This window comes from Phocoena phocoena, chromosome 11 (genome assembly GCF_963924675.1).
Source record: "Phocoena phocoena chromosome 11, mPhoPho1.1, whole genome shotgun sequence".
Classification (NCBI taxonomy): domain Eukaryota; kingdom Metazoa; phylum Chordata; class Mammalia; order Artiodactyla; family Phocoenidae; genus Phocoena; species Phocoena phocoena.
Window position 1 is genome coordinate 14,975,419 of NC_089229.1, and position 15,022 is coordinate 14,990,440.

At 46.7% G+C, this 15,022-nt stretch overlaps 1 protein-coding gene across 3 annotated transcripts in view; it reads right to left on the reverse strand.

The window, feature by feature from the left end:
• The window catches only part of ABTB3 (ankyrin repeat and BTB domain containing 3), a 300,383-nt gene that overhangs the window by 26,430 nt on the left and 258,931 nt on the right, over positions 1 to 15,022 (reverse strand). For 2 of the 3 annotated variants that reach the window (XM_065886728.1, XM_065886730.1), the window contains 7 exons: positions 14,855 to 15,020; positions 12,669 to 12,758; positions 10,572 to 10,673; positions 8,504 to 8,597; positions 8,252 to 8,387; positions 7,363 to 7,583; positions 5,719 to 5,897 (listed from right to left, as the gene is read on the reverse strand). In XM_065886728.1, the coding sequence (XP_065742800.1) occupies positions 5,719 to 5,897; positions 7,363 to 7,583; positions 8,252 to 8,387; positions 8,504 to 8,597; positions 10,572 to 10,673; positions 12,669 to 12,758; positions 14,855 to 15,020 (988 nt within the window). The remainder of the gene's footprint in view (positions 1 to 5,718; positions 5,898 to 7,362; positions 7,584 to 8,251; positions 8,388 to 8,503; positions 8,598 to 10,571; positions 10,674 to 12,668; positions 12,759 to 14,854; positions 15,021 to 15,022) is intronic. The other variant, XM_065886729.1, reaches the window with a different exon arrangement.

Genomic DNA, 15,022 nt, shown 5'->3' on the forward strand with positions numbered 1-15,022 from the left:
GTATCAAATTTTGTGGTACACAGCCAGAGTAGTGCTGAGAAAGATAGGCATATATAAGAGGAAAAGTCTCAAATTAATATTCTAAGCTTCTACCTAAAGAACCTGGAAAAAGAAAAACAAAATAAGAACAAAAAAGAAAAACAAAATAAGCCCAAAGCAAGCAAATAATAAAGATAAGAGCAGCAATCAATGAAACTTAAAAAAGAAGAGTAGTAGGGAGAGAAGACACAAATTAACAAAATCAAGAATGAAACAGTGGCTATCACTACAGACTCTGTAGACATCAGAAGGGTAATAAGGGAATGTGATGAGCAACTCTACACACATACATTTGACAACGTAGATGAAATGGACCAATTCCCTGAAAAACACAAAGTACCCCACCTCAATATTAAGTAGATAATTTGAATAGCTCTGTAACTATTAAAGAAATTGAATTTATAATGTAAAAAACTTCCCTTAAAGAAATCTCCAAGACCAGATTGAAAAGGAAGAAATGAAACCATCTCTACTTGCAGATTACATGATTATCTAAGTAGAAAAATCCCAATACATCTGCAAAAAACTCCTAGAACTAATAAATGAGTTCAGCAAGGTCACAGGATACGAGATAAACATACAAAAATCAATTGCATTTCCATATGCTAGCAATGAACACATGGACAAAAAATTAAAAATATAACACCATTTACAATTGTTAAAAAAAGAGAAATAGTTATGTGTAAGTCTAATAAAACATGTCCAGGGGCTTCCCTGGTGGCGCAGTGGTTGAGAGTCCGTCTGCCAATGCAGGGGACGTGCGTTCGTGCCCCGGTCCGGGAGGATCCCACATGCCGTGGAGCGGCTGGGCCCGTGAGCCATGGCCGCTGGGCCTGCGGGTCCGGAGCCTGTGCTCCGCAACGGCAGAGGCCACAACAGTGAGAGGCCCACGTACAGCAAAAAAAAAAAAAAAAAAAGAAAAAAACACGTCCAGGACTTGTACCCTGAAAACTCACAATATTGATGAAAGAAATCAAAGAAGATCTAAAGACACCAAGAGGCTAACATGTTCATGGATTGAAAGACTTAACATAGAAAAGATGTCAATTCTCCCTAAACTGATATAGAGGTTTAACACAATTCCTATCAGTCTCAGCAAGATTTCTGTTGTTGTTCATATAGCAAATTTGTTCCAAAATTTATATGGAAAGGCAAAGAACTAACATAGCTAAATTCATTTTGTGAAAGAAGAATAAAATGGAAGGAACAAATTTACCCAATTTCAAGATTTATTTTATAGCTATAGTAATTAAGACTGTGTGGTAATGGTGGAGGGACAGACACATAGATCAATGAACAGAATGGAAAACCCAGAAACAGACCCACACAAATACGTCCAACTGACTTGACAAAGTTGCAACAGTAATTTGATGAAAGAGAGATAGTCTTTTCAACAAATGGTGCTGGAGCAATTGAACATCCACTGGCAAAACAAAAACAAAAACAAAACAACTTTGCTCTGAGTCCCGCAGTTCATACAAAAATTAACTCAAAATGAAAATGAATCACAGACTTCAGCGTAAAACAGAAAACTATAAAAATTCTAGGAAAAAAATGCAGGAGGAAATCTTCATGATTTAGGGCTAGGCAAAGCATTCTAATGCTTGTCATCAAAAGCATAAGCTCCATAAAAGGAAAAACTTAAATTGGACTTCCTCGAAATGGAAGCTCTGTGAAAGACCCTGTTAAGAGGATAAGAAGACAAGCTGCAGAGTGGGAGAAAGTATTTGCAAACCATGTATCTGACAAAAGACTATTTTCTAGAATTTACAAAGAACTCTCAAAATTCAACAGTGAAAAACCAAACAATTTAATTAGAACACGGGCAAAAGACACAAAGAGACATTTCACTGAAGAGGATATACAGATGGCAAATAAACACATGAAAATATGTTCAACATCATTAGCCATTTAGGGAAATGCAAATTAAAACCACAATGAGATACCACTTATACATCTACCAGAATGGCTAATATAAAAAATAGCGATAGCATCAAACAGGGAGGATGTAGAGAAACTTCATTACCCATACTTTGCTGGTGGGAATATAAAATGGTGCAGCCACTCTCAAAACCAGTTTAGCAGTTTCTTTAAAAACTAAACATGCAACTTCCATACAATCCAGCAGTTGCACTCCTGAGCATTTATCCCAGGGAAATGAAGACTTATATTCATATCAAAAACCTGTGCAGGAATGTTTACACAGCTTTATTTGTAATAGCTCAGAACTGGAAACAACTCAGATGTCCTTCAGTGGTGAGTGGTTAATAAACTGTGATCTGTCCATACCACAGAGTACTAGTCAGCAATAGAAAGAATCAAACTATCAACACGTGCAATGACCTGGAAGAATCTTCAGAGAATTATGCTGAGTGAGAAAATCCAATCCTAAAAAGTTACATACTGTATGATTCCATTTAAATCACATTCTTGAAATGACAAAATTAGAGAAATGGAGACCGGATTAGTGGTTACTGGGGCATAAGGAGGGAATGAGGGCAGAAGAGATATGGGTGTGGCTGTAAAAGGGCAACATGAGGGATCCTTATGGTGATGGGAGTTTTCTGCATGTCTACTGTATCATGTCAATATCTTGGTTGTGATATTTAACTGTCACTTTGCAAGATATTGCCAATGGGGGAAATGAAGTATCTCTCTGTATGTTTTCCTACAACTGCATGTGACTCTACAATTGTCTCAAAATAAAAAGTTTAATTTACAAAACTCAATTTTAAAACAGTGGGGAAAACCCCTAAAAACGTGTATAAACCACAAGGAAAAAAAAAACCAAAACACATAGCTCATGTCTCACCCTGGACATGAGCTATGTGTTTTGTTTTTTTTTTCTCTCCATGTGAACTGAATAGAACAACGCTGGAGGCTTTAGCCTCCAGCGTTGTTCTATTCAGTTCACATGGAGAGAGACCCCAAATGTCCACCATGTTCTGAGAAAGGCTCCGTGCCATTTGATTTCATCTCCTACACTTTCTCCTGTGTCCCACTTCTTCCTGCTGCCCCAGCACATCAAGCACGTTCCCACCTGGAGCCTGAGCTCCTGCAGTTCCCCCACTTGGAATGCTTTCCCTTCAGACCTCTGCGTGGCTGGAAGCTTTTCCTCACTTAGGTGGTTGTTCACATGCTACCAGAGACTACATCGTTGTCCAAGTTCATTTTTTTCATAGTATTTATCATGCTGTCACTCTCTTTTGCTGACGTATTTCCTTGCGTACTATGTGTCTGCCCCTCCCCTGGCCACAGTAAGTTCCATAAAGAAGGTAAAGAAGGTCCTGTCACCCCTGTAGCCTAGGAGGCACTCATGACTACAGAATGAATAAATGCCCAGAGGAGTTATGTGTGGGAGAAACGGGCCAGGAGCTCTCTTTAAATAGATGTATTTTAAAAAAATGACTGTATTGTTCTACTCCTGGGGAACTCTAGAGACACTGAACCCTTTTAAAGATAAAATTTATAACTGGGGGCAAAAAAGCACATCTGCAACTAGATTTCAAGTAACGTATGACCGAGCACGAGTCACGGATGCGGAGAAGGCATCGCCTCACTTTACAGGATGGCTGTATCTCTGTGAGTTGACCATAAAGTGGATTTATTTATAGGAATTCTATATTCTTACCCACTACTCTGATAGAACCAGGTATTTGTGCCCACAGAACAGCAGACATGATTTGAACAGGAATCCGTTAGTGGAGGGAGAAGGGACAATGCTAGCTAGTTGTGTGATGCATGGCTACTCCTTTCCTCCAATAGGACACTTTCTGAAGGCAGAGCTTTGCAGCACTTTCTCACCTCTCTGAACTTCTCTGCCACCGTCTCTCTCCAGACATCTTTTGACCCCAGGAACATCACCATGTTTGGGGACTGCTTTACTTGCCCCGGCAGCCAAGGGAAATTGATCACCTCTTTGTCCCCTGTGGTCACTGTACATGGTGGTGTAATACCACATCTCACCAGTAGGGGTTACCATTGACCACCCCCCCACCCCCGATAAGGGCAAACTTGACTCTTGAAAGCACCCTCTTCCCCCAGACTTGCCCCCTCTCCTGACCACGCGCTGCTCCTGCCCCATCCCTGGCTCCCCCCACCCTCCAAGATCAGTACAGCTGACAGGGAGCAGGCTCTAGTCCACATCTGCCAAAGGCCCCTGGCTTCTTCCAGGCCTCCAGCTGCTACTTTCAGAGGCTATTGGCTGCCCTTTCCGGGTGGTGGCTGAGTGGGGTATAAGGGGCCTGCTGGCGTGCTAGCAATGTTCCATTTCTCAGTCTGGGTGCTGACCACACAGGTAAGTTTATCTTGTGAAAATTCATTAGGATCTATAGTTACGATCTGGGTACTTTTCTGATGTATCTTATTCTTCAAAGTGAAGTTTACTTTAAAAAATCCATAGATTAGCTTCCCTCAATACATAGGGTGCCTTAGTAATTTCTGGAACTCCCACTACAGCCCGTAGAAGAGAAAAAAACAAAACCAAACCAAAAACCAATTAGAACACCAAGACCCTGGGAACAGACCTAGCAATGATTTTTCTCTAAGGTGGTTTCTTAGGTAGTTTCAGGCCTTATTTATTTAGTTTTCAAGTTGTGGGGTGAGGGGCAGGGAGAGTTTGGTTTTGAAATACTTCCAGCAGGTTTTGCTCTTTGTGGAATCACTGAGGCTCATTACCCGAGGGCCGGCACACCTCCTCCCATTTTGGGTCTCAGTGGGGCCTGACATCAAGCACAAATCCGGCCCCCAGAGGCTGAGACTCTGGTGCTAATGAGAATACCTAATGGGACCCGCTCTGGACCCCAGGCCAGGTGCTCCAAGGCTCAGGGAGCAGCTGGGTGTGTTGCTGCTGCTGCTTTGCTGTGGGGCCATCCCTGCCACCTGGAGAAGGCTGCTCCCCCTCTCCACTCGTGACAGCTTGTTGGCCAAGCCTGGCAGGGGAACCCACGCTGCCCTTTTGGTTCAGAGGCCTGCCTACTTCCCTGATACTTCACAGGCTCCAGCTATCTTAGGACCCCCGGGTCCTGCAAAGCCTGTTGTGAAGGGGTTGCGGCATTTCCCTGTTGCTGGGAACATAGTGCCAGCAGGGATTCAGAGGCCCTTGAGGAAGGCGTGAGCCTCAAGCGCTAGGCTCATGCGATCCTCAGACCTGAAAAGCCTTCTCAGGGCCTGGCTTTCCAGGGACCTTGGCAGGGTCTGCATCCTGTCGACCTAGAGACCTACACCCATTTCTCTCTTCCTGCTGGATTCCTAATGTCCATCCCGGCCTGCCCTGGTCTCAGCGCCTCAGTGACCCCTTCCCTGAGCATCTCACACCCCTCAGAGCCTGTGCCACCCAATTTAACATTGTTTCACAAACCACCTCAGATGTCCTTGGGGCCCATGGGTGGGCTTTAGCTCCCCAGCTTTCATGCAAATTCCCCAGGCTGGAAGGTATCTTTTACTTTGTCCCACGTGCCCAAGTGCCTTGGGACATAACAGGTGTTCAGTAAAGCGGCTGCCCCATGAAAGGCTCTACAAATAGCTGTAACCAGCTGGGGTACATTTGTGCCAGTGCTGTGACTGCAGGCAGCCCACCCCCCCCACCACGTGGGACAGGGTCAGGCTCAGGGAGCACGGAGATCAGAGCCCCCAGCCTTTCTCTCTGCCCACAAGCACAACGGCATTAAGCCCTCGTACCTTGCTGGCTTTCAAGATCTCGAACATGAGGGGCAGGCCCTGGGTGACGAGCTCCTCCGTGTACTCTTCCTCCTGAATGGTCTTAAACTCCTTCAACAGGCACTGAATGAGAGGCCGGCGGTGCTGCTGGAAGGCGATCCGCAAAGACTCCAGCCAGGTGTGCAGGGTCCACGGGACACCTGGAAAGGGGGCAGGTGGGGGTGGGGGAGGGGAGGGGAGGGCAGAAAACAACCAGAGGAGAAGACGTGTTTTTATCTGGAAGCTGGCCTTTCCGGGGGACATTACCACATCATGAGACCAAGAGCCTGCCTTTCAATGAATAGACCCAGTGTTGCTTTTTCTCCCCGCCAAAGACCCGCAGAAGTTGAAATTAAAGGTAGTAATTCGATTCCCTTCACTATGGGTGTTTAGTTCTGCATGCTACTCATGTTATCAGGGGCTGCATTTTACAAGGTATAATCCTGTGTAGAATATTGGCATTATAACGTACACTCTTTATGCAGATTCCATCCTTCTGAGTTCTGACTTCCTTTGTCTCCATCCACTCTACATCCCTGCCCAGAGCTTAGAGGTGGTGAAACCTCACCATCCCTGCTCTGGTCAGGGCAGGTATTTCCATCTGAATGTGAAGACACAGGAGGAATCTGCTGCCGATCCCATGTGCAAAACAACATTTCCATCTGCAGGCACTTCATCGGGTCTTTCTCCCTTGATAGAAGCCTCTCCAGCAGCTGATGGCTGTGATTTGCTTCTCCCCCCCTCACTGTGAGACTGAGGCACTCGCTACTGTTTATAACAAGCACACGGTTCAGGGGTCTCGAGCTTCAGAATCAAGCGTCACAGGCTCCCAGGGCGATGGCATAAACATCCGCCACACTAAACGGCCACCCTCCAAGAGAGACCAGTTTCCAGAACAGCACCGGGGGCCCCTCCTTGGGGCCTCAGCCTACCCTGAGCTGCCGCAGCCTACCCTGAGCTGCCGTAGCCTGTGTTTACAGCCCGTGCTCCATCCTGCTGTTTCTGGGCCGGGGCTAGTGCCATTGGAGGGGTGAAGGCCAGGCCAGCCTGTTCCCCAGACGCACGGAGGAGATGGCTCCGGCATGGCTCACTCAAGGGAGAGCCACCCCTAACTTTTCCCGAGGGCGGCTTTGCCCCTGCAGTGGGTGCAGCCTTGCTAGGGAAGAGATGCCCTCATCCTAGCTGGTGCCGGCGGCCGCTTCATGGAGTTGGGGGCTCTCAGGCAGTGATTCCCCAACCACTGGGAACCACCTGGGATGATTGTTAAATATAAAGATTTCCAGCCTTTATCCATCCAGACCCTTGAAAGCAGAGCCTCTGGGTGTAGGGCCTGGCAATCTGTATTCAGACAAGCTCCCCAGGTGATTCAAATGTCTAACTCAGGGTCCAGAGTTTGGGAATCGTGGAAAGGTGACCTGAGGATGGGACTCTGGGGCTGGAAGGATGCTGCTGTCTATGGGGATGGTGTGGGAACTTAGCCTGGAAGTGCTCCAACCAGCAAATGAGAAGTTCCCTGGGCTGCGTGGGGTGTATGTGTGTGTGTGTGTGTGTGTGTGTGTGCGCGTGCGTGTGACCTGGAGCTGGGCAAAGGCTCTGTGCCCAGCCTTGGGGGGTCCCCGGACTGACCTATGCTCCTGATATCAATTGTGACATCCACGTAGCCATGCTCAGCGCTGTGATACATGGCCTCCCTCAGGGCTCTGAGTTTGGCCTTGCTGTTGCGGCTGGCACACAGCGGGGGCGGGGCTGTCTCTGCCAGGTCTGTCCCCTCGGCCAGAATCTCCTCCAGGGACAGGATATCACTCTTCTCCTTCTCTGGCTGAGCGAGCAGTTTGCGGAACACATTCCTGTCAATCATAAACCCAGAGATGAAGACACTCAGAGATGGAAGGGCTGTGCCAGGGCAGGGACTAGGCAGGGGAAGTGGGGAGACCTCTCACTTGGGACAAGGGAAGGACGGGACCAATTCTGGGGTGGCGGTTTCAGAGGCCTGACCACAGGTGCTACGTTTGGTGGATGGAAGAGATGGTGGGGCAGGTCTGGCTGTGTTTCCTTGAGGACAACTTGGAGCTAAGTGCTTTCCCCAAATATCTAGAAGGTTCTAGAACCATCTGCCTGCAGTTTCCACCCCCCCAATAGTGAATTTGCTTCACTTGGGGTTACGTGTAGTAAAATCTGATGGGGTAAATCCTGAAGGAAATGTAGATAGGAAGTAACCAAACATGAGAGGTTTGACAATTCTTTAAAATGGATTCTTCTCACTTCGCGACAGGTGATAGGATGAGTGCTGACCAACCCTGGCAAAGAGTGACGTCTCTGTGATAGGAAAGCCGGTTGGGAGAGGACCAGACAAGCCAGTCTGAGTGGATGTATGCTGCATGAAGCTGGCTGCCCAGGCCTGGTCTGCCCCTGGGTCCCACATCCAGAGATACAGTGGGTCTGGGGTAGGCTTGGGAATCTACATTTTTAACAAGCACCACTTGGGACCTCGTGGCTTTGGGCCATCCTAGCCTACCTGTGTCCGTGGGCTGCGGCCTGGCTGAAAGAGTTCATATCACCCTGGGGGGTGGTAGAAATTCCATTCCTGTACATGGTTCCTATCAGAGGGTCCGCACCACGCTCCAACAGCAAACTAACCAGCTCAAAATTTCCTGCAAGCCCAGAGAAGGGGGTTTTATAAGAGAATCAAGCAAACACACAGTCACAGACACATCAAGGGCCAGCGCGCTGGAGCCCCTTGACCGGCGTGGGCATCGGCAACCCTTACCTACGGCGGCTGCGAGCTGGAGGGGCGTTTCTGAATAGTTCTCCTCGCCGTGCTCCACAGAGCCCTCCACCTTGGCCCCAGCGTCCAGGAGGAGCTGCGGAGGAAGAGTGGCCATTGAGATGTTTAAAGGACATGCATGTGAGGAGACGTCAGGAAAGGGTGGTGGAAATCAGTATGACGTCAGTGTTCCTGCCCTCCCTCTGGGTCTGTGAGCCTGTGCACGGGGGAGGGCAATTGCACCTCAGGAAAAACCGAGAGCCTCTCGTATCTTCTAGAGCCTCAGATCACTCAAATTGTGGTCCACGGACAGTAGCATCGGCATCCCCTGGGAGCTTGTTTGAAATGCTGGCTCTGAGGCTCCACCCCAGACCGAATGGTGGGAATCTGCACTTCAGCAAGTTCTCCAACTGATTTATATGCACATTAGAAGTTTCTAGAAGCACTGAGCTAGAAGCTCGTGGCACCAGAGTGCTGGAGGACTTCCTTTCGGGGTTGGTGACACAAAGCCTCGGAGAGTATTAGTGGGGTCTCTTAGAGCCATAGCAAGTCAAGAGTTCTGAAGAACTCTTCGGGGACCACCAGGGCCAACCAGGACAAGAATCGCTTCTAGAACATCCTGGAGGGCTCTGAGGACAGCTCAGCAGATGCTGAGTTTTCTGGCCAGCAAGATCAGTGAGTAAAGTGGCAGAGTGAGCTTCCAAGAGCGCTGTTGAATATGATTCCATTCTGTGCATCTCTGAGAGATCCGGGCTTCCTAAAAACAGAGATGCTGTCCATGCTGGATCTCACAGTGAACGTGCTGTCAGCACTGCTGATGTAAAATGAGGGGGAAACATCTGTCTTACCTGTTCAGGGCTACCTGAGGGCACAGCCAGGAAGGCGCTGCCTACCTGGCATTCCATGATGTGTGCACCTGCTGCAGAGAGGTGACCTGGCTTCTGTTTGGCTTTGCTTGGCTACCCACTGCTCCTATTCCTGATTTAAAGGCTGGGTATACCACCGCATGTTAAGGGATGGCATTGGTGTCCACTAGGCCACCCTCTGACCCCTCCTTTCTTAGATCCCTCCACTAGGAGTGGGCTGGTCATGACATTCTACAGGCAGAAGCCAGCTCTCGGTGTGACATGTCACACACTCAACCTCCTGAAACATGACTTCGGATCTGTCTTAAGGATTCCCACGACCTAGGAAACAACGAAGGATTCCTGTGGCACTCCAACATTGCCTAGGGGTCCCTAGCACACTATTTTCTGCTCTGCATAATTCTAAGAGGCTTGGACCACATAAAAGGAGGTGAGTTCCCGATGTACCCAAAGCTCAGCATTTATTAGGGGGTCAGATGTGGTCAGGGACCTGGATGCTGATCTCTTTTTTCCAATGAAGTAAAGTTTTAAGATCTAGAATAAACCGAGCTCAAGATCTAGAATATACTAGATGGCTATTCATTGAACACCAACTCTACAACAGCCAGAGAAGGTGCAAGCAAAACACACTTATGTGCCCAAAGGACCTCAGATGAGGACATACTCGGGGAGCTGTTTCAGAAGACACATGTGAAGACCCTACTCTAGACCTCTTGGATGGGATTCTCCATAAGTGGGATCCAAGCAAGTATCTTTTGGAACCACTCCCTTGGAGACTTGGATGTTTCTTTCCAGTGGTTGGAGACCACTAGACTCTGTGCAAACACTGGGGTCACACCTAAGGGAAGGTTCTAAGGTCTCACACCAGCCAGGTCTTATGTTCATGTTACAACAAGCAAAAATGAACAAATCCACAAAATCACAGCTCAGGCCCCACCCCCGAGCAACTGGGAACAACTTGATAAGTTTGCCACTCTGCGTGTGAGGCTGCATGTGGGTATGTGTTAAGTTCATATTGGTTAGAGCCAGGCCATATAGAGCATTACATATAATATTTTCATTCATATGATATGAATGTGCTATATTTAGCTGCAATTAACCAATATGAATCTCTTAGGGAATAGGCATGCTGGGAGAGGTACAAATTTGCATAATGAAAGAGGTAAAATTAAAGGTCAGATGTGGATAGGGAAATATGTTAATACCTGAACTACAGGAATATGTCCATGCAACACAGCAAAAGTCAGAGCCGTCCAATGGCGGGTCTCAGGGTGGACGGATGGATATTTATGAGGAGTACTGACAACCTATAAACAAATTGAAGTTATTTTCAAAATGTGACCTTCACAATACTTAGACCAGCAAATCTGACCTATCTGTGGCTGGGCATGTGGGCTAGATATGTACAAAAGGATGTCCTAGAAGGCGCCTCGGGAAACACTGGAGATGTGGGGTAGTGACTTTATATCCTCCGTCACAATAAGGACTCCTTTTCTCCTCATCTGAAAACAGCTGAATGGATGATTTCTGACCACCTCTAAGGAGCCTTGGAGAAGCTGTAATGGTGGCTACAGTGAGCCTGTTCCCCTGCCTGTTTCCTCTTCCTGCTTAAGGGAGGGTGATGCTTCTGAGAGCTACGGGATGTCAGGTAGTGTGAGGCCACTACCATCACATCCGCATCTTTAGGGGAAATTCTTGGCAGTGGCAAACCCCATGCAAGAGGAGGTCTGCTTCGAGCTTTCAAGCCAAGCAATACCACCAGCCTTCTGATGGAGGACATCACCATCTGGTCACAGCTCACCCCACACTGTCCTCACTTCATTCTTCTGCTGGCTTCCTGGTTGACAAGGACCCTCATGCTACTGGAAACCCAGGCACAAACCTTCCCTGGGCACACCACGAATGAGCAATCTGATACTGGCCTTCCCATATTGGGACCTCAAAACACCCCAGGCCAAGAGAGAGGCTGCAGGACAGCTAAAGGTTGGGGTCCTGCAGGATTGCCACCTACGCATGGCTTTTCTTCCGAACATTCCTGGGGCCATATAGCCGCGATGCCTGCTGCTTTCATAGCGGTTGATTTCACTAATCACCGGTGGGGGGAGGACCTTGAGCTGGGAGCTGTGGGATGGGCTAGAGGACCAGAGAACCCCACCAGGACCCAAAGTTGACGAGCCCTTGCAGGGATGTGCACAGTGCTTGGGGGATTCATAGCAGGAAAAAAAATCCCCAATACCTGAAATTTATAAGATCCAAAATGGTTCTGGATCCAAAACCATGTCTATTGCCTGCTTTCCTCAGATGAATATAAAGCATGCTAATTTTTTTTTTTTTTTTTTTAACCACAGTACTAAGACTACAAGAGCATCTAATTTTGAACTAAAAAAAGTTTCCTGGGGTGGCTGAGTTAGGAGTGCAGCATGTCAATCGATCTTCTCAGCCTCTGAGACTGCCAATATTAGGCTGCCGGAAGAGAGTGGGTCTTTGTTTTGTGTGTGTGAGAGTGGGTCTTAAGTCAGCATAGAACATGGTCAAAAAGTGTAATTTTACCTATTATAAGCCTTGGCGGGGGCAGGAACCAATAATAACTGAGTCCTAAATTGATGCTACTCTGTATTTATTTCTTCCAACAACTCTCTGAGATGGGTGGTGATTATTCTCCCATTTTGCAAAGGGGAACACTGAGGCTTAGGAAGGTTAAACTATTTGCCCAAGCAGAAAAGCAAGTTACTAAGATGCAGCAGTTTCAGAATTTGAACCCATGTGTCAAATTCTAAAGCCTCCGGGGGGTGTGCTTTCCACTATACCACACTGCCTCATGGAAGCTTTGCAATTAGCTTTAAGACCTGTGGTTTAAACCGGCCAACTGGGTGAGCCAATCGGGATTCAGTGGGGGAGGGTGGAAGATCTGGGGGAGCTACACCTTAGCTCAGGGTACATGGACCAACTTTGTATTTGGCAGAGGAAAGGGCCGATGGCTCAGGAGAGCTCTCTCTTCCCGACCCCAGAAGGAATGGATCAGCAAGAAGAATCAGAGATTGGGCGCAGCTGAACTGAGGGAAAAGCTAGGGCTCCTTGTGGCCTCGTTGGTTGTTTTTAAATGAAAAATGTTTTGGGGCAGCTCCTTGGAGTTTGGTTGGGCTGGGGCCTCAGGATGGAGGAAATCCAACAGCTGGTCTGACCTATTTGCTGGACTGAGCGCCCTCAGCGGTGGCTCTTTGGGAGATAAAGCCCCCCTCTCTTTGCTCGCCTTCCCCAGGGACTGCCAGACCCAGGGGCCCTGCAGCCCTCTGCACCCTCACCTCCACATTCAGGTCAGCTCCGGCATCCAGCAGCATCTGAACCATTGCCTCGTCCCCGCGGACGCAGGCGTACATCAGGGGGGTCATGCCCTGCAGTGAGTTAAAAACCAGAGAATGGAGGTTTACCAGGTGTCACTTGACAAAACAAACGGAAAATCTTACTTGTGTGAAGAAGGCTATAACTGTACTCAAAATCCAGCATTTTAAAGTAAACGTACAGCCCTATAAGGTCATAATCCTCCATATTTTGAAAACCAAAAGGGAAGCAAGAAGGGAAACATACATTGCCTTTTTTTTTGCATTTATCTTGGCTTAAGGTGGAGGATTTTTTGTTCGTTTTAGGGTGCAACAGATCTAAGAGCGTTTGCTAAAACAAGTGGCTGGTTTCAACTGAAAGCTCTTAGGAACTTTCTGGATTCTGCACTATCAGCCCTAAGCTATCTAATTGGTAAACACTGTTTCCTTGACATTTTCTCTTTCACAATATAAGTGTCATCTTCGCTCTATGTGAGCTGCTGGTCAGTGTCAAGGGAAGTTGGTGCCTCTGAGTATGACCCCAGCACGACGTCAGCTTTGACATTATCATTTACAAGCAAAAGGCAAGGGAATGAGGAATGACTTTCAGGAATTCCATATCTGCCCACGATTCCTGCTTATTACAAAGTACCACAACCAACAGAAATAAAGGATAGATTTTTCAATAAACAGTGTTGTGAAGGTGGCTATTTGGGAAAATGTTCAGGTTAGAGCCTTATCTCATACTATACACCGAAATCATTTCCAGTTTGATTAGAGATATAGAGAAAAAAATTAAAACCATAAAAGACATCTAACTGGATCCGTTTCTAGGCATAAAAGTAATGGAAGAAATCACAAAAGAAAATCATTATAGTGTTGAGGACATGCAACTGAAAACATAAACAAAATTAAGAGGTAAACAATAAATTGAGACATATTTGTCATATTGTAACAGAGGGTTATATGTCTAATATGTAAAGAGATCTTTGAAATAAAGAAGAAAAACACTTAAGCTCTAATGAAAAACAGGCAAAAGATTAATTAAATTAAGTAAAAGATTAACAGGGTACACATAAATAGTTGGAGAGTGTGTACAAGGAAACAGTCTCTGGGAAAGTAACTTGAGATCAAACACTTTAAGATAAGTTGATGCATTTGAGTGACTATTTCCACTTAAAAAAAAGTTCCCTAATGAAATAATCAGAGATTTGAACAAAGGTTTGTGTAAGTATATGTAGCTCAGCATTACTGATACAAGTAATTAGAAACAATCTAAGTATTCAACAACTGAGGTATGGTTCACTGAACAAATAATATGACCATTTTATGTAGCCATTAAGAGTGAGTTAAAAAAAGAATATTTAATGATACTGCAAAGTATCTTTAATACAAAATACGAAAACCAGAAGGATAATAAATCCTTGTTCTTAAAAAATAATGTGTGTGTGTGTGTGTGTGTGTGTGTGTGTGTATGCGTGTGTGTGTGTATTACAGCTCCTTTGTGTTGCTCAAGAAAATTATTAGCTGTTATCCCTTCCCTGGAACTTGCTGCATGAGCTGCCCATGTGAGAAGCAATTCCATTTGTCCTTTGTGACTTTCCATCTGGGGCTCACATTGAAAGCTGCTGTTTGTTTTCTCCATCCGTGACATCTTCACCCACCCAGGGTGTCTCCCTGATAGATACACAAGCCTCTCACTGTACCTGTTTCAGTGGTTTGGGGGATGGCTGCCTGTCTCTGAGGTGTCTCCTAGGGTCCCTCAGAATGACTTTTGTGTATCTTAAACACACCCTGAAAGTTTGGTGAAAATCTGCTTGGATTTGTTCTGTGATGCAGAGAACTAATTTTAACCATGCTGGAAAAAGGGCTTGAAGGACACAAGCTAAATATAAATGATGGTGGATGATGATGGTATGATTTCCTTTCTGGAATAGGTCTATTTTTCTCTATTTTCCATTTCAGCTGCAAGGATCACGTGCAACTTCTGTACAGATGAACAAGGATATTTTTATAAGATATTTTAAAAACTTAAAAAAAAAAACAACACAATCACCCTACGTCACCAGAAGGGGGAGCCTCTGTCCAGTGCCTGCTGTTTGCATCCTGCCCTGGGGCAGGGCACGTGGTGGAGGTGCGGTGCCTGTTCAGACACGCCGAGGACCCTGTACCTGTTCGCTCATGGTGTTGATCCCATCGGGCCCCAGGAGAGACACTGCCTGCTTCACCAGGTCCGTCCGCCCACAGTTCAGCATCCGGAAACCCAGGTCCTGCTTAAACTTGGCTTCGATGGCCACTGCGTCCAGCTTCCGAGAAGCGCAAAAGCAGTCGTCGGCCCT